General features: G+C 38.7%; 1 protein-coding gene across 3 annotated transcripts in view; it reads left to right on the top strand.

Annotated features, from left to right (window-relative positions):
* ARHGEF3 (Rho guanine nucleotide exchange factor 3) overlaps positions 1–24,217 on the top strand; it is a 135,733-nt gene that overhangs the window by 83,977 nt on the left and 27,539 nt on the right. The window contains exon 1 of one of the 3 annotated variants that reach the window (XM_044451355.1): positions 6,078–6,222. The exons of the other annotated variants lie outside the window; for them this stretch is intronic. Within the exon in view, the coding sequence (XP_044307290.1) occupies positions 6,127–6,222 (96 nt within the window). The 5' untranslated portion in view covers positions 6,078–6,126. Of the gene's footprint in view, positions 1–6,077; positions 6,223–24,217 lie in introns of those variants that run through there. 3 annotated transcript variants of the gene reach the window in all.

Below are 24,217 nucleotides of genomic sequence, written 5' to 3'. Positions count from 1 at the left end.
TAAGTTGGAGCACACAATACACTTCTACCACAAGAATGCAATGTCACTCTTGGATGGATTCGGTAAACTAGAAATAGCTACAGGGAAATATTAGCACCTGCGTATAAAGCACTGATGAGGCAATATCAGGAACACTGTTCTCAGCTTTTAAAATCACCTTTCCATTTATTAAAGCTAGAGCAAACTCAGAGGTGATCACAGCTAAAATGATAACAAGAGTGGAGGCTTTATTCTGAGATTAGAACAACTTGGCCTACTTAACCTGTGGAAAGAGAGGCAGCATTACACATGATGATTTTCCTGCCTGGGTATCTCAGTGTCTCTAAAAATATGTACACAAGGACATGAAAACACACATTTATTTCTTTGTGTATACTCATAATGGAAAACTGAAGTTTCCTGTTATGTGGATACATGAGGAGAGATAGACATGGTGGATTTACTGCTTGTGATTATATGTTAGACATTTTTCCCCCATTGAAATGATAGAAAAATATTTGTGTGAAACCTCATTTCAAATTGGTATGATCATATTCTATTAGTCATGCTAATACTGATGTATAGGAAGCAGAGATACAGAAGAGAGACAAATTGTGTTTAAAAAGTGTGGGAAGTAACCTCACAGGTCTGTATGAAAAATATCTTGAGATTTTCTAATAAATTGCTTTCAACTATTCATTTCAATTACTACAGTTTTTCTTGAAATAAGGTTCCAAATCTAGATCTGATATAAAATAGCCCAGTCTTTAATATCACCTTTTTCTCTATATTCTCTGCAGTTCAGTATCATACTAAATATCTTACTTTCTGTCTTATAAAAACTAGTATACACGTATTTTCCTAACAGTTTTTTTCCACCCTCCCCAATTACATACCATGAGTAAAGTGACAGTAATCCAGTTCTAATTTTTCAGCAATTTCTTTCAATTTAAACCCTGTGAGTTTGGATATTTTAGTAGCCACATCCTTTCAGTCTCCTTAGCCACCCTAACTACCACTAGGGCTCTGTTTATATGTCTGTTGTATTGCTGTGTAGGTCTATGTGGATAATCACATGAAAACCTGAAGGCTTGTGGACAGTATTTGGTAAAATTCCAAAAGCCAGAATGGGAAGGTTGAGCAAGATTCTCCAATAGTCAAAGAGCGGAACTTTACTAGCCTTCCGAGTTCCTTGCTGTTGTTTCCCAAAAATGAAAACCTTTCTGAAAGTCCATATATTTTCTTCTGTTAGTTCATGTTATGAAATTCCAAGATCTCTAAAAATCTTGCTTTGAAGATTCAAACAGTGTTTGTAAACTGTTACATGGGGAGAGACCATGGAAATGCAAGTACATGGAGGAAATAAGATTTGATATATCTATAAATAACAGCTGCCTGGTGATTTCCAGGAGGTGGCTGATGGCATCTGCTTTAGCTGAGTTTTCAAAGTGATGGTCTCTTGGTACCAAGAGAATAATTGCAGTTGGTTTGAAGACAGGAAGTGAAAGCAAGCCTATGTGCGTTTAGGTTTCTATAGCATAAGATCATCTGGCATGAAGGTGGGAAAAGTTGCATCTTTAACCTCATCTGCTCTGCAAAAGCAGCCTCATACAGGTCTAATCAATGGTTAATTGGACACTAAGAATGTAAGAGCCAAAAGTATATAGGATATTTTAAGTGTTTTAAGTATATAGGATATCCTGTTGCTAAGATCTGGGTAATATCTCGCTCCACAATTCCTTGAAAATCCTTGGTTGGTACTGTTCTTGGTAAAGATTGTTCATCCATTGTCTCAAAGGGTATTACTGGATAGGCAGAAATTGTTGTTCTCTAAAGTGAATTTTGAGAGACAAAACTCAAACATGTAGAGAAATTGTTCTTGTTTAACTAAAGCCAGACCCTTTGCATGTACTTACAGGATCTAACCTTACTTTGAGAGTCTAAGCAGGTTTCAGCGTGCCTGTTTGCAATTCCAGTTCATAAGTTTATTCTTAAGTATCCTAGTACAGGCACAAAGTAACATTTGTCATCTTTGTACCAATGTTTGGAAACTTAGCCCTGACCCCATTGCTTGCTCTTTTAGAATACAGTGTGCAAGAGCCATGCAAGGTAGTTTGCAAAGCACTGTTTGGGTGGCTGCCAGCTTGTGACTCATTTCTAAGATGAATAGCACTGGAATGACCTTTTTTGGTAGGTGGGGCAAAGCTGACAAACCATTGCAGACTTTTAGGTGGAAAGTCATTCTTTTTCTAGTCAATTTCCAGAAAACAACAAAAACTGGCTCAGGGAATTGTCACATCTCTTTCAAGACACCCCACTAAGCTTCCCAATTTTTGTGTTGACTGGTGATTATTAAGCTCATCAGTTCCAGATGGGTGTCAAATAGTTCCTAAAATCTAGTTTCACACCTAAGAGCCCCCAGTGCCTGGACCAGATTTGCAATTGAGAGCAAGCCAGTTCAGTCAGTCTGAAGCATGAAACCTGAAGGAAAGCTCCATTTTCCAGGAGTGCTGTTTTGAAAAAACAAAGCATTTATTGATTGACTAAAATGACCAGTCAAAAATCCACAAGGTATCTTAACACTTCATTAAAATCCCAATACAAATATTAAACCATCGTTATCACAAACCAGAAAATAATTGGTAGTAATCCAACAGAGCATCAAGCTATAAACACAAATGAATATAAATACAACAGAACTGCTGAAAAACCTGCTTTTGGCAAATGCTTTAAGTAAGCAAGGAAGGTATGAGACAAATTTTACTAGACAAAGAATTTTAGGATGTTGGTACTTCTTCTGAAAAGGGTCTGCCCCATGTAGTCACCCCATTGCATCATAGCACAAGGAGGGAATCCAGAGTAATGTTTCCCCAGGATCCTTCAGTTATCATGGACCAAGGTTATTCTGAACCTTAATGGTCAACACCAGTACTTTAAATTGGGCCCAGAACATCATGAGAACCAATGAAATTGTCAAAATATTTGCACCATGTGTCTCACATAGTCTGTTCCAATTAATAACCTGATGGTGGCATTTTACTTAAAATCTGTTACATTATTCCATTCTTAGGTGTGGGAGAATAGTTGTATTTTCAGTAGTGTCCATGGCTATATGTTTTTATATGCATGTGTTCATCATGTTTTTATCTCTTTGATACTACAGGCTTTTTACATTTTCACCTCCACTTGGGGTAATTGAAATAGACTGAAGGTCATATTAGGAAGTCACTGTGGTTTTCTAGCAGTTTTCATGAAGGGATTTCTCAGAAGTCAGAATTTTTTTTGATTTTCCTTTGATATAGAGGCATGATCAAGTTCCAACCTACCGAGTTTGTTAACATAACACTCTGTGACCTTTCTCTGTACCATAGCCTATGGTGTGCATTCAGTTAATTTTGTGCAGGCTATTGAGTTGAAATATTTCACTTCCCTAGAACAATATGTCTCAGCCTTCTCTGATGAAGATGTTATATGTATGCATATTTGCTTCCTTATACTAAACATGTTTGCTTGCAAGCAAATCCTACTTAGCTCAGTCAGAATTAATTCCTCATAAATATCTTTAGAATTGTAGCTTCAGCACACTTACTGGTATAATTGGCATAATCTATGGATGTCATACCAACCTACCAGATTAAATTTCTTACATAGATAAGACAGCTCTGCTAATGCAGAAAATTATTCTAAACCTTCTGCCTGCTCCTTATTTTGCAGGCCATTTAAAGGCAAAAATGCAAACTGCATTTGTGTGTTTAAAAAATTGAGAAAATTTTGGGGGGACAGGATATAGGTCTGTCTCAGGACTAAATGTGTTTAAAGCATAACCCAAAACCCCATATAAATTAAAAGCCATTCAAGCAGGCTGAACAGAAACACATGAGAGGGAAGCAGGGTAAGTCTACTAAAAATAGTGATGTAGATTTTCTGGAAAAAAAATGAATTGGATTTTTTCCTAATTCAAAAATTAGGTTCAGTTGCATAAAATCATTGCATCAGAATATTTTTATTTTGCATTTGAAAATTACTAATGAGTAAACTAATTTAGCATGCCTACTGAATTCAGGTAAAGGAAACAATAAAAAAGCTACCCATGTTAATTTTGTTTCAGTATATCACATACATCTTGAAATATTTGGGAAAAAAAAGATTAATGCACACTTAGTGTGATTTGAATGTTATCTTGTGTGGACAATTTTATTGGAATACTAATTAAAAAATAAAGAGTCTGTAGCATATACTTCCCTTAAATGTAAGAAAGATGCAAAAGTATTCAAACCTGTTGATACACTAACTCAGCCTCCCCAAGCTCATGTCCTTTATATATACTGAAGTACAGTTCTCGACATCCTTTGGTTAGCACGGGGCAGCTGTACTTATTAATTTTAGCAGCCAAAGGACTGTGCATATTATGTTGAGAACCATCATCCCTTTCAACAGTCCAGCTGTCTTCCATTGAGGTTGGTGGGGCACTTCCAGTTTCACTGGAACTGGTTATCACCTTGTTTCTCAGTGACACAAATGTATTCATTGTCTCACATGCTAACTAAATAATAAGCACTTGGAAATAATATTTATAGTTTTGAGGTGGCCAAACAGCTTGCCTAGTATTTCCATTCCAGATCACTTAATGAAAGTCAACTTTTTTTTTCCTTTGTCTTCCCTTCTTGTATCTTTTTGTGTGCACATCATTTTGGATAGTATACCTGTGGGCACAGATTATTTCATTTTACTGATTGCATGTAAGCAGCTTGGGAACTCTTTTTAGCTCCAGAGTGGGATAATATGCTTATATTTATTTAAAGAATACTTCCATGTGGCTCTGGATGTTTCTTGCCATTGAGAAGATCCCAGAACATTTCTTTCATTTTTTTTTTTTTTGGTACTTTCATCTACTGCAAAAAGAATGCTTTGCTTTCATGGATTGATGCCCACCATGATGCAACATGCAGAATTATTTTTCCACTTGCCAACTTGCATCCTTTGGTGATTTATTTATTTGTATCCCACCATTTTCATTTCAAGGAACTCAAAGTGACTTACATAATTCTCCTCTTTTAATTCTTATGCTCACAACAACCACCACCTTGAGAAGTAGGTTGGGCCAAGAGTCTGTGATTGACCCAAAGTCAGTCCCTGGGGCTGAATGGGGACTACGACACAGATCCCGAGTCCCAGTCCCGCACTCTTACTCGTGAAAAAGCTGCCCGTGCAATAATTAGAGCACAGAGAAACCTCCTCTGCCAAATGGAAAAGGGCAACGATGTTAGCTAATAATAAGTGAAGAGCAGCTAATATAATGTTCTAATTTTCTCTGTAAGCGGGTGCTTGATTTGATCAAGTACATTTCAGGTATTTTACTGGAGAGGAATAACAGCAATAAAACTGAATCTTTCTACACACTGCATAAATGCCCTACTCATCTTACATTCTCGCTGTGTAAAAGACAAGCTTCCTGCCTCAAAATTACACATAGTATGGCCTTCTTGGGACTGTACCATTTCAGAACACAGGTGGGGAGTTGCATGTTTGAATGCCACCTCATGTAAGAACAAGAAATTCCAAGTTCACAAAATGTGAGAAGGTCAGTGATGGAAAGATGTGGGAGAGATTCATTTAGCTGAACAAACAAAAATGAGAAAAACCCCAACCCCCAGTGTTTTTCCTTTGTATGCTAATATTCTGTATTTTAAGTAGCACTTCCTGGAAAAGTGAGGGCATTTTTCTTTGAAAAAAAATGTTTTTGTTTTTGTGTTTCGCTAGCCGCCCTTAGTCAAGGGTTTCCCATTGGGTTCTGAATGAGTTTTCAATAATCTGCTGTGATCTGCAGATTTGCACTGAAATTGCTCGCCCATTCTCCTCCCATCCTGTATTAGTGGGCGGATCTCAGTAACGAGCAGCGTTCAGTTGCACTTGTTTGACACAGGAGCGCTTTGCTGCTTCCTATTCCTGCGTGAGCACAGGAGTTGCCTCGGATCATGCTCTTGGAAGCTTAGTGCGGCAGCAGTTACACACTTCAATTCTCCATCTGCTAAGTGTCAGCATACGGGAGGGGGGGGAGAGATTGGGGGAAGACTTCGCTTTGCTTTCATATTTTGTAAACCAAGAGAATCCGCGGTGACATCCAGAACTGCTACACCTTCAGCCACAATGGTGGCAAAGGATTATCCATTCTATCTCTCAGCCAAGAGAGCAAATTGTGGATTGGATGTACAGACATCAAGCATCTCAGCGAGAGAGACAGAGGTATGGTCTACAGATAATGGAGAGATTTCACAGTGATTTGCAGCTTTGCTAGTTTAAAAACTCTGCAGAATAATGATTCAGTGCATCGAATTTGGATTCATATCTTTTCTGTTCTACAGTGGAACTGTGATGCTTTCTTTGTTTATACATTGTGCAGTGAAATAAATCTGATGTCAGAATTGACTTTAATAAAATATTAATAATTTTCTGGATTTTTTCTGAGGCATACCTTATGCTGCATTGAAATCCTTAATATTAGTGGTTCTATTTTTTCCTATTCATTGTAGTGAATTTCATGGGAATGAAAAGTAGATTTCATGGTAAAGTAAGCTACTTCTACTTAAAGGTAACATACAGTTAAGTATTTTAAATGCTCTTATTCTCACAAATTCACAAATGGAATTGAGAAACTATTTTAACAAGAAATAATATATCGATAAAGTCATGCATATTTCAAATAATTCACCATGATAATGGTTTTCTGGGACATTGCTTCTGTTAGCTTTATAGCATTTATTAGTCAGTCCAAACTATATTTACTAGGAAAGATGGCCCATTGATTTCAGTGAGGTTTAATTTCCAAGAATGTATGTTTAAGATTGCGGACTTTATCCAGAATATACAAATATAGCTGTTACTTAAAAAAAAAAAAAAGAAAGAAAGAAATCAGGTCAACTAGTTAAAAAAAAAGGTAGAAATCTTGTGCTTGCTTCTACCTGATTGTAAAATGTTTTACATTTGAAGCATATATTAATAATTGTATTTTTCATTTGTTTGAGGGACATGGTTGTGTGAAATAATGTTTCCCAAACCAACTTGCTTGAATATATAAACCATATAGTTTTGTATGGGTTCTTTCAATCAGAATAGTTGTAGCTATAAATTTTATAAAAGCAAGATTCTGAAGGGAACAATAATGGTCCTAATATTTAGGAACAATAATGGTCCTAATGGTTGGGATGCAATTAACAATCAAAGGGACATGTTGAGCAGCTCTCCTTTTCATAATGGCTGAAGAAGCAGATGAATAAACTGGGAGTAAAACATCTGAGGTAAATGTTTATAGAAGCAGTTATGGTATATGCATATTGACCTGGTGCAAACAATCAATTCTTAGGTTAAAGAGTGTCATCTGCATCTGCTTCACTCATTCCTTTGCACAAATATCAAAACAAGCCAGGAAGTTGCAGTTAGCAGTAGCTTCTCATATCTGAATGGAAAAAAATCATGGTTAACAGTGTCCAAACTCTTTCAGAATAGTCAGGAGATATAAACATGGTTTAAAGTAAGCTTCTGTGTCCTGGTTCATTTGGAAGTCATTAACAATAGTCCAGGGTCGGTCATAACAGGAAGCTACTGTTACCTGTCTCGTTTCCTTAGTTGCATGGAGGAGACGCAAAGCAGGATGGCCGCATCTGGGTGTATGCAGTCCATACATGTCTCAGTTTCATCTGATCATCTGAATGTGGTCAAAAATAGACTAGTATGATACTAGGGAGTGACATTAATAATTTTACCCTCTACTTATGGGGGCATTCATACAGTGATTTTATTAATCAGCAATCTTAAGTCTTGCAAATCCTTTGCTTGTTGTTGCATCTTCAGCTTTTCTAGATGAGGCTTTTCTTGTGTGCTTATCATTTCTTACAGTTGTTTACAGTTGTGTTAGCTAATTATATAATCCTCCATCATGGCTTCTGTTTTTTAAGAGCTCTTTCACACAGAGGTTTGGAGTGGGGAAAATCTGGTGTTTTTTAGCCCTACAAATGCAAGACCTGACCAGTGTAGTTGTGTTATTCCTTTATACCACAGCACCACCTAGAGGTTATGTAGGCAGGGAGGGAAAATACTTTTGCAATGAAACTGGAAGAAACAACAGTGAGTTCAACAGCCTTGCTTAGAAGAGGTCTTTGTCACTAGTTATTTATCTCTCAGCTGCTTCCTGACTGCTGAGGGGAGCATTGCTGGAGGCAGAAGTGAAAGTGGGAGTAAGGTGGACGATAGGTCTGACAAGAGAGGCAGCAGGGGCAGAAGCAGCAGGAGTGCGCCTGTGAAAGGAGAGGCCTGTGGGAAATTCCAAATGGGAAGGAAGAGGAGGAAGTGTGTTTGTGGTGGTGGGTGGGTGGAGAAATGTTGCATGTGCTTGTGGCTTTGGGGAAAAAAGTACTCTGTGCCCACATCTTACACCTGCTCTAGATGCATCAAAATTGCCAATGGGACAAATCTTGGTGAAATAAAAGACCTGGTATTATATATTATCAGGTCTTTAAAAGTGAGGTTAACATCATCATCCCTTTATTGGATGCACTTGAACATGGTGGAATAATTGTTGAATAAATGTAGGTGCACACTATTATGATTACATTTGTATTCCACCTTTTTGCCTCTTGTGAGCATCACTAGACAGCTTATAATGTTTTCTGTCTCTCCATTTTATCCTCACAACCTGCAAAGTAGGTTAGGCTGACTGAATGACTGGCCCAAAGTCACATGGTGGACTTCATGACTGAAAGAGGACTAGAACCTTGATTTTCTGGCTTCCCAGTCCAACATTCTAATAATCGCACTACACTTGCTTTCAATATGCCTGAGGATTGATATGTGTTTGTTGTAGAGGTGTGTGTGTGTCTGAGAGAGAGAGAGCCTATTTTATTAGAAGGCATGTGTTGAGTGGTACGAGTGTTGTCATATGCTGCTTCTTGGTAAATATTGGTGGGGCAAAGCCAAATGTTTATGTCTTACCTTCTTTGAGGCTATGACTCGCCATTGTGAGGATGTGTGGTGGCTTACTGGCTAAAATTGGTGGAGCTATTCTTGAGAAAGTTGTGACCATGAAATTTTGAACTGTATATTTAGTATAAGAATCATTCATATTAAAAATGCATTTGATGTTAAGGAAAATTTGCAAAATTTTTCTTTATTTCATCTCTGTACCACCGTAAAATCAGTCCATAAAACCAGGTAATAAGATTTCAATAAAATATAATATCAGAAAAATATTTTAAAGTTTTAAAAACAGTTAACAGAGCAGACAATAACAAGTAATAAAAAAGGGGAGAGGGAGTAAACAAATGAGTACATAAGCAAGCAAGCTTTAGCTAATCCAACCGAGACCAAGAACTTTGAACTGTGTGATGCAATGAGATGGAGACTAAACCCTCAGAGCCACTTGATGCACTGTAATCTAGTTTCATAATGATAATAAGCTTTAGCACTGTGTTCTGTCTTGAGAGAGTGCCAATTGAGGTGTCAAGTGAGGCCAAGTGCTACTTAAACGTAATAAATTTGCATGTTTCATCTCACCAACACCCTATTTCCAAGTAAAGGTTGCTGTGCAAACATAAGTGAACTAGTTGCGAGGAACTTGCATATTCCTGTTCTTTGGATTTAACAATGTAGATTGGAAGTATCTCACTGCGAGGCATTACTTAATCCAGTAGTGGGAAACATGTGGTCCGCCAGATAATATTGGACTCCCAACTCTCAGCTTCAGCCAGCATGGACAGTGGTCAAAAACAACGGGGACTGTGGCCCCCACTTAACTCCTCCAAACCAGGCAGCAGTATCTTTAAATGGAGATGGTGTAGGGGCAAGGGGGAGTTGTGAAGTAGCCTGAGATTATCCCTAGTTCACCCACTCCAGGTTTTGGAACGTCTATTTTCGTTCCCAAGCTTGAAACATTACATGGGAGCAAGCTGTTCAGCAAAATGGCACTGCAGCTAGCACTGAGATTTATCTGTAAGCTCTAGAAGTATATGAGTAATTTATTAAGGTGGGGGAAAGGGAAGGGGAAAGACTTGAAATGTGATACACAAAATTACACAGACTCTTGTATAAAGCCCAAAGCAAAATAACAATACAAACCAGTTAGCAAGCCAAACCAGTCTTATGCATTATCAAAATAATAGTCCCCCACAAGGCAGGGTAGTTTCAGTAAATAATCAAACCATAACCAGTTTACACAAGAAGTGGAGACACCCTAACCATCCTCCATCACTCTTTTTTCCTCCCTACCTCAGAGAACTCAGGGCAGATCTTATGTAGCCAACACCAAGCTAGTTGCAATTCTGTTCCTCAACCCTAGAGATTGGTGGTACACACTCACAGGAGCCCTGCTGCAAACATTTGGCCCAATTAATGATATTCAACCATGAGTGCTGGAGCTACACAGACTGCCTCAAGGTAGCAAATTCATAGGTGGTTCCATCACTAGCTTGATAGGAACTTTTAACAAACATGCCGCTCTGGACATAGTTCCCAGCACTACAAAGTCAGAGAAGTCTGTGACACCTAGTTTTTCTCTTCATGTAGGTGCAGTATATTCTGACTTTTGGACATGTAACTTATTTTCACAACTCCATAGGCACCTTTCACCATCTCAGTATGTCTTCCTGTGTTCCTGCTTGATAGACCAGTCCAAATGAAAGTTAGAATGAGAGGACATGATTGCAGCAAGAGTGTTTGGAAGCAAAAAACTGGTGGAAGGGTTGCTGCACAGAAAGGGGTGACTATAAAGAAGCCATTATGTAGAGGGCTTGAGAAATTGTGAGAAGCTGATATTAGAAGCTGATTGTGTCTAATCAGGATTAGAAACATTTTGAAGTTAGGAACATTCCCCTCCTTGAGAAGCCTACACCACTGAGATTCAATAAAAGTATTTTTAGTATGCAGGTTGACTTGGTAACTTCAAATAGCTCATACAGTCTGACATCTCTGCTTTACAGAAGTCTGTCCTGTTTAAAATGTATTCCAGCTTGTTCTTGAAGTACTTAGAGAATATGGGTAAATGTAGTCCTTTGAGAAGCAGGTATGCACGGAATGCATGAGAGAGAATTTCTTCTCAGAAATTCCTTTCATCTCTTCCAGTTAAAGCTATATGTATATTCAGTGATAAACAAATTTACTGTGAAAAGGTTTATTCATCAGCATTGTTAATTTAATGTTAATATTTCAAACATGTGTTTCTTGAAAAGGAAGGAAGGCAAATAAACAGGAAAAATGTAACATCCTCTGATATAAATATTTATAGCTTCTCCTCCTGTAAGGATCTTTGTTAATTTCTGTGTTCTTTGTTTCTTGTGTGACACCTCAGTAGCAGATATTTGGAGGAGATCACATACCCAGGAGGGGTTTCACCTAAAATAAGCGAATGGTGATGGCAGAAGCAGTGGTTACCAGTGTACCTACCACCAATTCTTAAATAGGGAGACCTAGTAGCTTATCAGGGACTCCACACCCCATCACAGAACTGGCTGTAGTTATGGTAGCTGACCAAGTCGTTGAGCTGACAGTTGTGTATACATCAGCGACAAGCTGAAATAATGTCAGATCTTTTAAAAACTTAGAGAGGAAAATAACAGCATAGGCTTGATAATGAGCACGTAAGCATGTTTGGTCAGATTCATCCCGTGATTTCCTCCACCTACGCTCTAGTTGTCTCCCAACCCGCTTCATCGCCTGTAATTCAGATGTATACCATGGAGATGAACGGGCTCTGCTTGGCAGGAGAGGATGCTTAGGGGCGATAGTGTCAGTATCTCTGGCCATTTCCCCTTTCCACAATTCAACCAGAGCTTCAACAGGAGCACCAGCTTTATCTACCGGAAAATCCCCCAGAGCCTTCAGGAATGGGCATGTCGTGAGCGGAGCCAGCTGGTGCTGGAGGTCAGACTAGATGGCCCAGGAGACCCCTTCTGACTCGCTCTGTTTCTATGTTTCTATAAATCAATAAGCCAGTGTGGTATAGACACTGCAGTAGTGGGACTCAGGAAGTTTGGGTTCTAATCACCCTCAGCCATGAAGTCAACTGGGTGACTTTGGGCCAGTCATGGACTCTCAAATCCAACCTATCTCACAGGGTTGTTGTTGTAGGGACTGAGAGGAGGAGGAGAATTACATGAACTGCTTTGAGTTCCTTGCAAGGAAAAAATGTAGATTATTATTATTATTAATTTCATTTAATTCCCCAATGGCTGAAGGGATATAAATATAATAAATATAACACCAGTTTAAATTATAGTCTTGACTTCTGAATGATAATAGCATTGGTGTCTCCCATGCCTGGTGAGAAAGGCCAGTCCGCAAGAAGCAATTAAAAGGCTTTTGCCCCAGTTACCACCCACCTAACCTCACTTGGTAGTGGGCATGAAGAACAGGGTCTCTGAAGTAGACCTTGAAACAGCCATGTTTCAAGCTGATTAGGATTTCAAGGTTAAAACCAGGGCTTTTTTGGTCATAGAATGCACCGGAATGGCGTTCTGGTACCTTTTTTTCCAATGAATTTTACGAAGTTATTTTGAATCGCCTGTCGGCCTAGCAGGTCAACAGCAAACATCATTAACATAGTGCCTGCGGGCTGCTTTTGTGTCCCTGTGCTGCTCAGCTTGGGATTGGTGTGTGTGGTTGTGTGCTGAGTGCTTACTGCCAGCGGCGACCTGAGTTCCGGCACCTTTTTTTTTTTTTTTTTTTTTTTACAAAAAAGTACTGGTTAAAACTATCATCTTAAATGACTTTTTAAAATATACTGGAATCCAGTTGGACCACAAGGCCAACAAGTAGTAAATTACCAAATAATTTCAGGACCAAGTTAGAGTTTGAACTTGTGTCTAATCAAGTACAAGTGCAACTTTTCAGGGCCTAGCAGCATACAAATGTACTTCTAAGGTTGTGTACAGTCATTGAAGGTAAGCTCCACTGAACAGAGCAAGAATTACTTCTAGGTAACCATGCATAGAAATGTACTAAAGTTTTCTTAATCACTCAGATATGGAGAGGAAAAATGGTTTAGTTTTTCAACGAATTGTCTTCAGCTCTATTTTGGGGGAAATGATTTTTTAAATAAATAATAGGAAGGATAATTTTGAGACAAGGGAATACTTTTAGTATTAGCTGAATGAGAGAAGCCCTGTCTTTAACATCCTCGTGCAAAAGACAGAAAGCTGGTCCTGGCCATTACAAGCACAAAACATCTGGGAGTTTAAACAGGCAGTAGATGCCAGGAAGTAAACAAGAGGAAGCTTGCAGGGAAGTGGCAAGTGTAAAGAGATCTTTGCAGTATGAAGTCACCTTTTCTTATTCATGATAACTTTGGATAACATCAGTTATTAGCAGTTTCCTTGGTTGGTATTGTTCAACAAACTCTTTCAGAAATCATGGAGAAATTAGATATAGAAAGACATGAGGAAATGTTTTTTCCATTTCTGCATGGAAATTGCCTGAAAATTAGAATGAAGGCAGAAAAAATGGTAAAGGTAATAAAAAAACAGTCACACAGTTTATCCTGGTTTGAAACTTTGCTGACTTTCTCCAAAAACAATGTATAAGCCATTGGCTACTGTCTGTGTTTGTGTCTGATGTCATATAGATCCACATTATAAGAATATGTGCTCAGATTTGTTTTTCCAACCTTATGCTGGGGATGAGGTATGGATAGGCTAGATTGTAAAGGGGTTCTGTCTCAAAAAAAGAAATGGGGGTCGGCAGAACTGTATATCAGAAGGAGTGATTGCACATTGCTCTGGATACAAACTCGTAGTATATATGGTGTATGTGTTTGGGGTGGGGGTGGCCTTTCCAAAGATGGATATAATGTATTTATAACATAAGATTTAATTATGTATTTATTTATTATTTATTTATTAAAACATTTTTACCTGTACCTACTAAAATTATCACGTGGAAGTAAATTGTAGTCTACAAACATCAAAGAACTCAGTTACCATATCCTTTTAATTTAGAGGTCATCTTAGCAGAATTTTTTCTTCACTTGTGATTCCTTTAAGTTATGCCTCCATGGAATACCCAGTGCAGTCAGATAACAAGATTCCTTTCACCCACCTGGTGAATAGGATGTAGTATTAGAAATGATTGCTTTCATAATAAGAACCATTGTAGTGATTACAGTGTTGGACTGGGATCTGGAGACTCCACTTCTAGTCTTCCTTTAGCTACAAAGCTCACTAGGTGATTTTGGGTCAATTGCTGACTGTCAGCCTAGTCTACCATACAGGAGTAGGATGATCATTTGTGTCTCATTGGTTCCTTGAAGGAAACGAATAGTAAAGTAACACATGCATCATTGGTGGATATTTTGTATGAATATAGTTTTGAAAGACAGACATATAAATAAGGCAAAACAAGCAGGAAATGCTGAATTATTATATGACTTGTTGCCTTAGTTTTTCTGTGGTCTGCTTCTGTACTTCTTGACTAAGTGTGGACTACTTCTGTACCCACTTTTTCCTTCTACTGATGAATATTATTTACTTTTGATAAATAACAGATGCTGAATTCAGACCTGGATCTGTTTATGCATGGCCAAAGTCAGTGTTGCCCAGGGATGGGGGCTGTCGAGCAGCACCTCCTCTGGCATGAAGTGGGGTGCTGCAAGATAGAAGAATCATATATGTGTGCAGATGTGCTTTGTGCAAGGACGTCTTTGGATTAAAATTTAAGGATAAAAGTACAAATAGCAATTTACACCCCCACACACCCAACAAACATTTAGGCACTTCAAATAATACTACAGATAATACAGACCGCTAAACATAAGATGCTAAAGTTGATCCCTAGTACCCATTCAACATAGAGATACATGAGCTGCTTGAATAAGAAATGTATGCAGGGTAAGGGTTTCTCTTAGGGTAAAATTGGGCTACAACTAAAATTACACTCCCATGAATGAGAGACCCTTCCCTTGAAGACTTGTGAAGTAGTCCTAAGGGAGCCTTCCACAATCTAGGAACCCTCAGATGTGTTGGGACTATAACTCAGATCATCAACAGTCAGGTTGGGGGAAGGTCCTCCAAACCTAATGATTTGCCGCTATTGGTAAGATAGGGAAAACAACCTGGATGAGCATGAGTTGTTGTACAGTAATGGAAGGGGAATGGGGTTGGAACTTTCCTCAAACCAGATTACAATACTAGTGCTATTCTGCCAAAACTTGCCTGCCATTCTTGCTGTGATACTTCACAAACATTTGGTGGTTAGCTTAGTAGGTAGCACTGCATTTTAAAATTGTCCTTGAAGATCCTATAGCAAATTATTAAGGAAAAACAAAAAATATAAGTGATCTTTTCTCATTAAAAGGAAGTGATAAGATTTACAAACCCTTCATGGCAAGAACTTCTTTTTCCCTCCTTACAATGGTCAAGGTGATGTACATTTTTCCTAAAACATCAGCTTTTTGGGAGAGTGCAAAAGAAAGTTCCACTTTTCTGGCTTTCTGGTTTTTAACAGGGCAATTGTTTAAACAAATTATCCTCCCTTTTTTAGATTGACAGGTTAACACATTCCTTTAAAAAAGGGATTTTAATAATTATAATAATAATTATTATTATTTGGACAAATTGCCATATGTGTCCCAATTCCCTGGTGGGGAAAAATATTAAAGGGGCCCCAGTATTTTGACAGCTAGCTTTTCCCTAAAATGGGTTTGGGATGTACTTCCTAAGCCATGCATGTCCTGGATAAATGTAGAAACTGTGCATGAATCGGAGTATTGTCAAGGAGAAAAAGTAGGAAGATTTGGCACAAAGGCGGTGTAACTATCACTATCTTCTTTTTATGAGCTTACCTTTTAACATCTGTCAAGAGAAAAAGCATTGTGTGCATAGCTGCTGCTACTACAACAATGTAAAAATGTTTCCATACTATTGACAGTTACACTTTTTGAAGTGGCTGTCAAAGTCAGAGTTGAGGAAGCTGTCTGTCAAGCCTGACCTCATGAGCTCAGAAACAAATCAGGGTAAAGGGGAAAAAACGAGTGGTAAGCTGAACTTTTGACTTTGAGTTAGCAGAGGGATGTAGCTATAAAAAAGCCAAATGCAATAGTAAGTTATATCAATAAAGAATGCTTTCTAAATCACTTCACTTTGCTCTAGTCAGACCTCACCTTGAATGCTGTGTCCAGTTCTGGACACTGTACTTTAAAAAGCATTCAGATAAATTGGAAGTGGTTCAGAGAAGGGCAGCAAAAATAGCAGGGGATTAGAAACTAAGTACTATGATGAGAGAATCATAGTACTTAGTGACAGGTTTGTTTAGATTTGAGGAATGAAGACTGAGGCTGATATGATAGCACTATGACTGCTATAACATATAACTGGAACAAGCCCAGAAACATTGGATTCTATAGAATAGCATTCAAACTGTCAAGAATACTTATCTTCATGTGTTATGACTCTAATCATGTTGGAAAACTGAATATGACTTCAAGCATCTCTAAATGTATATCAGTAAAAGATAACATTAGATTAATAAATGTAATAAGGAATGGATGAAATAATAATATCAATAATGTTACAGATTTTTTAAAAATCCCCATGACTTCAAAATTTCTAGACATTTTACCTTTCTAGTCTTTCTGCAACAAATGTCTTGTTTTGTAGTTTGGAAGAATGAATGTTTTGTCATTCTTTAGAGGTAAACCTTTTCTGATAGCTCTGATTTTTTTTCCAGATGTAACATTTTGGTTGGCTTTTTGTATTGTGATGGGATCTGTGACATTTTCTAATGGATTTGTGAACATGAACCTACATATGTCAATGGGTTTAGGTGTGGAAAATTTTGTACTTCCCTTAATAATATTTTCCTATGCATTAAAAACAGCATATCATATTGGAAGCAGTTCAAATGAGTCTATATATAGTTGTGTCACATCACTCTTCTGACATGGACCGTTAACAGGGCCAAGGAACTTCCTGTGATGTTATGACCAAAAGTTAGCGTGTACGGAATTGCCTTTGGATGTTGTTGCTACTGCTGCTGCTGCTGCTGCTAACTCTGTGCTGTTATCCACAACTTATGGTGGCCCTATCTGTCTATCTATTGAGAGCCAGTGTGGTGTAGTGGTTAAGAGCATGGGACTGGGACTCAGACAATCTAGGTTCTAGTCCCCGCTCAGCCATGGAGCCAACTGGGTGACTTTGGGCCAGTCATACACTCTCAGCCCAACCTACCTCACAGGGTTGTTGTTGTGGGGATAAGATGGAGGGGGAGAATGATATAAGCTGCCTTGAGCCCTTTGTAGGAAAACGGCAGGATATAAATAAAAAAATAAATAAATATCCATCCATCCATCTATTAAAAGCTTTAGTATGCCATCCTATTATACAAGATCTCAGGACGGCGTCCAATATTTAAAAAGACAATTAAAACAATTCCAATACATAATAAAACAGAACAAAACAATAAATAATAAAACATCACAAAACAAATGATGAATGAATGCCCTCCAGAATGTCCCCTCCTTGACAGCCCTGCCCAGCTCTTGCAAACTCAAGGCCCTGGCTTCCTTTATGGAATTGATCTATCTCATAACTGGTTGTCATCTTCTACCTTGGAATTTCCCTAACGTCATTGCCAGGGATTCTTGCCTTCTCATAATGTGTCCAAAGTATGATAGCTTCAATTTTGTCATTTTTGCTGCCAGGGAAAGTTCTGGCTTGAGTTGATCCAGGACCCAGGTTATTCAACATGATCTCCTGCAGCATCATGTTCTGAGCACAGCCATTGGCTGGCATCCTCATATTTTAGTGGTTAACTCTTTAATTCATTACTAACAATTATACAGATATGATATCTGGGATGACAATAGAACTTTGCATTGAAGTTGCTTGCTCTGGGTTATCCAGAGTATTTCAGCAATGGCATTTATATATTTAAATTTCTTCATAAGCTAGCAGAACCTGAAATAAATGGGTTGCAAAAGAATTACAAAGAAAATTATGTTTTATTATTGCTGACTTCTCTGGAATTGTCACATACCTGTGATGTTTTGGTTGTGCTGTGATCAGTACAGCATAAAGTTGTGACCAGCTTTTTAGATTAACCCAATGTACTGAGTAAGAGCTTGTACTGGCAGTATTGGCAGGAATCTGAAAGTTCTTTTAGCCACATCCTCTTGCTTATTATCTGGGGTCACGCTCAGGTCACTGTGAACGGCTCTGGAATTTGAGCTTCACTCAGTCCTATAAAGGCAGTCACCATGCCATTGTTACATAGTGTATCACAGAAAATTTTTTAAAATAAAGATTAATCAGGTCTGTTTTTTAATTGTTGCTTCTAATTTACACAACCCTTGAATAGGGCTATTGAAGAAACAGAAGCAGATCATTAAATCAAATTTGGCAAAGCATCTGTATAATCCAGTTGTGTAGTTGCAAAGTTGTGCCCAACCCATCACGACTCCACGGACAACATTCCTCCAGGCTCTCCTGTCTGTATAATCCAGACCACTAGTCTAAAACAAAGATACCTCATATCAGGATTTGTTTGGCAAAGCAGAACTTCATGAGGAAAAGAATTTACAGGCAAGGAATTTACCTGGCAGCATTTCACTTTAACTCATTTTGACCATGGTGCAAGCAGATTAAAAGGAAAAAGGAGCAGCATGTTTTAGGGTATCTTGGAAAATCAGATTTACTCTGTTGATCATGCTGGAAAATTCTTCCAACAAACAGAGTCAAGGATGCATCTATAACTCCAACAATATCTAAGAGGATAGCCTTGCTCTAAGGATTTTTCTTCTCAGAAAAAATAGGCTGCTATCCAGTGCAAAATTAAATTTGTAGCCTGTTCCTATGCATATTTATTTAGAAATTGTTTCAGTGTGTTCAGTGAAATTCAACTGAAGTGTGCATAGGATTGTATTTAGTGAATCTTTAAACCATCTCTAAACTTTCAATCATAAATAAAATAAAATAAAAAGCCAGAGCTTGTCAAGTTCTAAATATTGGTAACATCTTCTTGAGCAGAGTCTGAACACGAATTTCCCCTAATGTGGTTTCCTACTAAAGACGTTATTTTGATAGAACTATTTTATCTAATGTCAACTCAGTAGCAGACTAATGCAAATAATAATTTTTTAGGCTTTCTGCCATCACAAATGTTGACATACTCTTGCTGTGTTGAACAACTAGAAATTTTAAAATAAATGACTTTAGAATGATGCCAAGAATAAGGTGCTGAAGCACAGCAGTTCTGTTTCATTTTAAATGTAAGGTTAGTGATTTATACATGAAATGAAGACTGTATACTGTTTCAGCTTTAGGAGTTTTCTGTTACATCATTAAATACAGATTAGTTTATTTTCCAGTTCACATCCTTCTAGCTCTAATGATTACTGTTATGGAAATAATCTTGCACCAAACTCCAACAAGCAAACTTTTCTGTGTTCTTGGAACACAGTTTTTTGAGTGTGGTGAAGCACCTGGGTTTGCTACTGTTGCTTCTTTTCTCTTAGAAGATATTTGTATGCCTTTTTTCAGGATCCAAATCCAACAAGGTGGCTTTCGTATAAGATAAAAATAAGATTTACAATAAGCAATATTAAAATTATTTTTAAAGCAATTACAATCCTTCCCTCAGAGGAAGTGGCAGAAGATGCCCTGAGGCAGGGAGACTCCAGCTGGAACATGAGCAGGTATCTAGTGCCATCCTCATCTACCTCCCATCTCTCTGAGAGTCCTTCCCACAGGCCGGTTGATGGCATATGGCCCTGTGGGATGGAGGTGAATCTGAGTGAAACAGACCATGAGATCTTTTTCAGTTCTCTCTCTCGGGATTTTTCCTATCGGGCATTTGATGCTTTTGTTCTATATTTATTTTGAAAGTGTTCAGTTACTTTATGGTACATATCACTGAATATTTGTCATAGCAAAGTGACCCCAGTCCAAAGTGTATAGCAGGACTAAGAATCTCTCCAAATCAACATTTACAGTGATTGGATCTAATGTGAGTTAGTCCTATTTCATCCTCTAAGTAGGAGTAACATTAGAGAATCTCCTAGTTGTTTTGCTGTTCCTGATCATCTACCAGGGTAGAAGAGATGATCTAGTCTATCCAAATAACCCATTAGTTGTTAAAATGGCAATGAGCGCAACCACTCTAAGTAGATAGCTTGCATATGAGGCACTGGGTAAATCCTTTTTGAATATGGGTCCAATCTGGAAGACTATCTGCATGTGTTTCAGATAAACCTTGCAAGATTATTCTGATTCCTAGTAGGCTATTTTAACCTTAGCAGAATCAAGAAATTTACTGTTGTATAAAAGCAATGCCGGTTGGTTTATGCCAGTTTCAGTTTCTTAGATTTACCATCACCTCTAGCTGGCAACATCTGTGAGATTCTATGCTGACACAGATGTCGATATACCCATTTTATACATTTAATCTAGCTACTTTTGAGAACTGGGATATTAAATAGTAGGTTCCTATTTTAGAATAAGGGATTTGTGATTATAATATTTATAATGCAGACTTACTTCAGAACTTTGAGTGTAAGGAGATTTATAGCCCAATCCTGTATATGTGTATTCAAAAAGAATTCCCTCAGACTTGAGTATGTTTTTTTCCCAAGGAAATGTTAAATTGCAGCCTTTAAGGATTGCGGCCTTTAACTGTTGTTGTGAAATTTTGATGTTTATAAAGAAATATTATGAAAGACAAAAGAGTAACCTGAGATAATGAACACAGTGACATGGTAATGGTAATGGTAGGGTATATTAGTGCTTGTCAGAGGTACAGTGGATTCTCAGGCAATATTTTCCTGGAGATTTGTTTCACAGTGTTTTGTACAGCTCTTGTAGACCCTAGTATAGAGGCAAGCTATATATGATCTCCTTAAATATGCTCATATATAAAAATTTTATTAGTTGAAACTTATTCGCTTCCTAAGCAATTTAGCCTAAAAGTGGAAACAACTGCTTTTTTGTGATATCAGTATTGCAGTTTCCCAGTTGTTATTATTCTGGTCACTGTTTTGGTTAAAGACAATCAAAGAACTTTGGCCCATTTCTTTCTTTTTTTCTGTTAAGAAAATCGACTACTCCCTTTCTTATTCTACAAAATGTGATAAGAAGGAGCAGCTGGGTGGTCTTTTTCAATGAATGGTATAGTAAACTTATAAATACCATAAAAAGGAATTAACTCAGCCAAATTAGCAGACACTGTTCTGAGACATCAGGAATCTAATGTAAACTAACAGTCTTAGAACATGTTGGAATGTGCTATGTCCTTGATGCTCATAAATCTAAACATAGAAGTTTAAGTATTTATTATTAAATTAAATTTACTAACAGTGGAGGGTGAAATTTCCAACACACAGCTCTACACAACCTGCATTTCATTTAGATGTTTTTTGGCTGTCAAGATGAGCTACTGCAGAGGGGAGGGAAAGAAGCTGGGGCACCATTTGGAGATGATGCAAACTACTGGCCCCAGCCTCCTCCCCTTTAGCTACTCTCCCCTTGGAGAAGCAGCCAGTGTGTTTCTTTCCATGTTTTTTGCAAGGGGAGCTGGGTGAGGGCTTCGTGTTTGAAGTCCCAGCTCTGAGGTCTTGGGGATAGGACTCTGAATAATCCTCTGATACCCCAGATAGTGTTAGGAGACCATAGGAATCTGCCCTTCGGTTGTCTCATGGATGGCTTAGAATATGTGGCTTTATTCATAGGCTTTATTCATAATCTCTGTCTCAAATTACCCAGCCCAAGAATTCTCTTATGTTGGAAATGCAATATCAGAATAGGTGTCAGCAAAGTGTAAAGAGCTTTACTGTGTGTTTAATAAGCCAAAATCATGCCTTTTGCCCATACATGAAACTTGGATCATAAATCATGGCTTGAGGTTTGTGCCTAAGCCTCCCTTACACCACGCTTGGATGAAACAGGAAAATATGCTGAATCAGAGACTTCCTGGTTTTATTGCGGTACATTGTGAAGGGAAGAGCAAAGGAGTGCACAGGTTAAAGCCTCACTCATCTCTTTATAGCAGGGGTCCTCAAACTTTTCCACCAGGGGGCCAGTTGAAATCTGCCGGTGCTGGGCGCAGCCAGAAAGGTGGTGCCGGCGGTGTGCGCGGGCTGGGGCAGGGAGGGGGTGGGTCGTGCAGTGAGGCAAGGTGAGGCGAGGCGCCGCGGGCAGGCGCACATGGCAAGGGGAGGGGAGGGAGGCGAGGCGGGGGTGGGCACACGCCTTGAGGCGGGTGCACGAGGAAGCAGCTCGCTTGCTTGGAGATTGTTTTCTCCGAGTGAGCAAACTGCTGCCTTCCCGCGTGCAGGGCGAGGTGGGTGACGGCAGGCACGTGTATGGGTGTGGCAGGCCCAAATGGGCATGGCGGATGGTGGGCCGGGTCCGGCCCCCGGGCTGTAGTTTGAGGACCCATGCTTTATAGCATCAGTATAATCAGGCCATAGCGCTTCACTATTTTGGGGAAAGCAAAGAAAAAGTAGTTCCAAATAGCCTTTTAAATGTATTCTGGAAACTTACAGAGCAATATTATTGTAAAAACTGAGATACAGTTCTAATGTTATCTGTCAAGTTAGGGTTGTATTTTATATATAATAAACTTGTTTCCTTTCATAGGTGTAAGAGATTAGGTGCCAATTAGAAGGCACAGTTATTATTTATGATCACTATTTAGATTATACAAAGTTAGTGGCAATGTGAGATCACCGTGATTCTCATGAAAGTGTAATATGAAAAAGACAAAACCACTAGAACAGAATAGCTAATTAGATAGATAGATAGATAGATAGATAGATAGATAGATTTAAAAGTACTTTGGAAGCAAACATGCATTTATCAGTTGCATGTCAGTTCTCCTACCCTCCAGCATGGCCAAAATAAAACATGGAATAAAGCAATGCAGATGAGGGGAGGGGGTTCATTCTTTCCAAAGCATAGAAGGTTGTGTAGCATCTCTAGAATAAAAGAGTGCTATAGTAATGATAGCATTTTGCTAGACCAATTGAGGGGAAAAAAACACTGAAATTGCTTTACAGCCATCGCTTGCAATACTACGCCTTTTCCAACAAAACCTGAGTTCAACAGTGACCCTTTTTTGTTATGTTTTTGTTTCTGTTTGCTTGTCTTGTTTGTTTGTTTGAAACTTATTAAAACTTGGATAGCTTTTGCAGCTTATTGTAGCATAAACTTTTCAATGGATGGTATAACTACATGAAGTTTTAGGAATTTAATAATATGTGCTTTCTGAGTCCCACACTAGTTTTACACATGAGCCACTAGACCAGATTGATTCTTTCCAGTGTTTGCAACCAATCAACAGCAGTAATAGACCTGCAGAAATGCTCCAGTATTTCAGGACGAGTCTCATAGACCTAACTTGTTTCTGTGTGCCTCTTCCAGAAAACCAGGCAACAGGGTTGGGAGACTATATGGCATATTGAAGAATGTAGGATCTTCCTATCCGATGTGTTCTGGTTTCTTAATTTGTGATAAGGGAGTTTGGACAGGTTCTTTATTCTTGTTCTTAGTCCATCTATTACAGTTAGTTTATATCGGGGTGCACAATCTTCTGACCTAAAGGGCTGCACGTACTAGATTAATGAGACTGTGGGAACCTCTGGCATCAGTAAAGAGGATGGGCTGCACCCTTCTGCATCTCTAAACCCTGGGGAATTCCAGATTGGGCCCCTGAGGACTCTAAATGTCTGTCCTCATAAGTAAAAGTGCTCCCTATGGGTAAGACTCCTGGTTAAATGCAGAGGACTTCCAGCCTCTGCACTGTGGTAGGGGCTCTGGTAATATCAGCTTTGAGTTTGAACTTGAGAACGGCTGAAAACGGTTGTACTACCAGTGCCTTGTTCCATGACGGAACCATTGTGTGACCTTTGGATTCCTGCCTGATGCTGCTACCTGGACTGTGTTTGCATCTGTGTTTGGACCTTGGCTGCACTCAGAGCCCTCCTGGACCTCTCGAATTTGCCCGCTGACACCATGCCTTTGAGGACTGCTTGTTTACTGACTGCTCCAGCCTAGAAATGCTCCTTCTCTGGAGTGATGAATTTGTGCTTGACCTTTGCTTGTTCATTGACTTAACAATGGATTTGTCCCCTTGTTTACTTTATTCAAGAGTCTACCCCAGCCTTAGCAGGATGCTTAGAGTCCAGCAATCTGAACTATTGCCTGTCTTGGTCTGAACCTGCTCTATTACCTAAGCTCAGCCAGAAAGGCCCTTTTGAAGATACTCTTGC

This window comes from Varanus komodoensis, unplaced genomic scaffold (assembly GCF_004798865.1).
Source record: "Varanus komodoensis strain SLA01 unplaced genomic scaffold, ASM479886v1 scaffold6_2, whole genome shotgun sequence".
In the NCBI taxonomy this organism is placed as follows: Eukaryota; Metazoa; Chordata; class Lepidosauria; order Squamata; family Varanidae; genus Varanus; species Varanus komodoensis.
The sequence above is the reverse complement of the archived record's forward strand: the minus strand, read 5'-3'. Positions and strand labels throughout refer to the sequence as shown.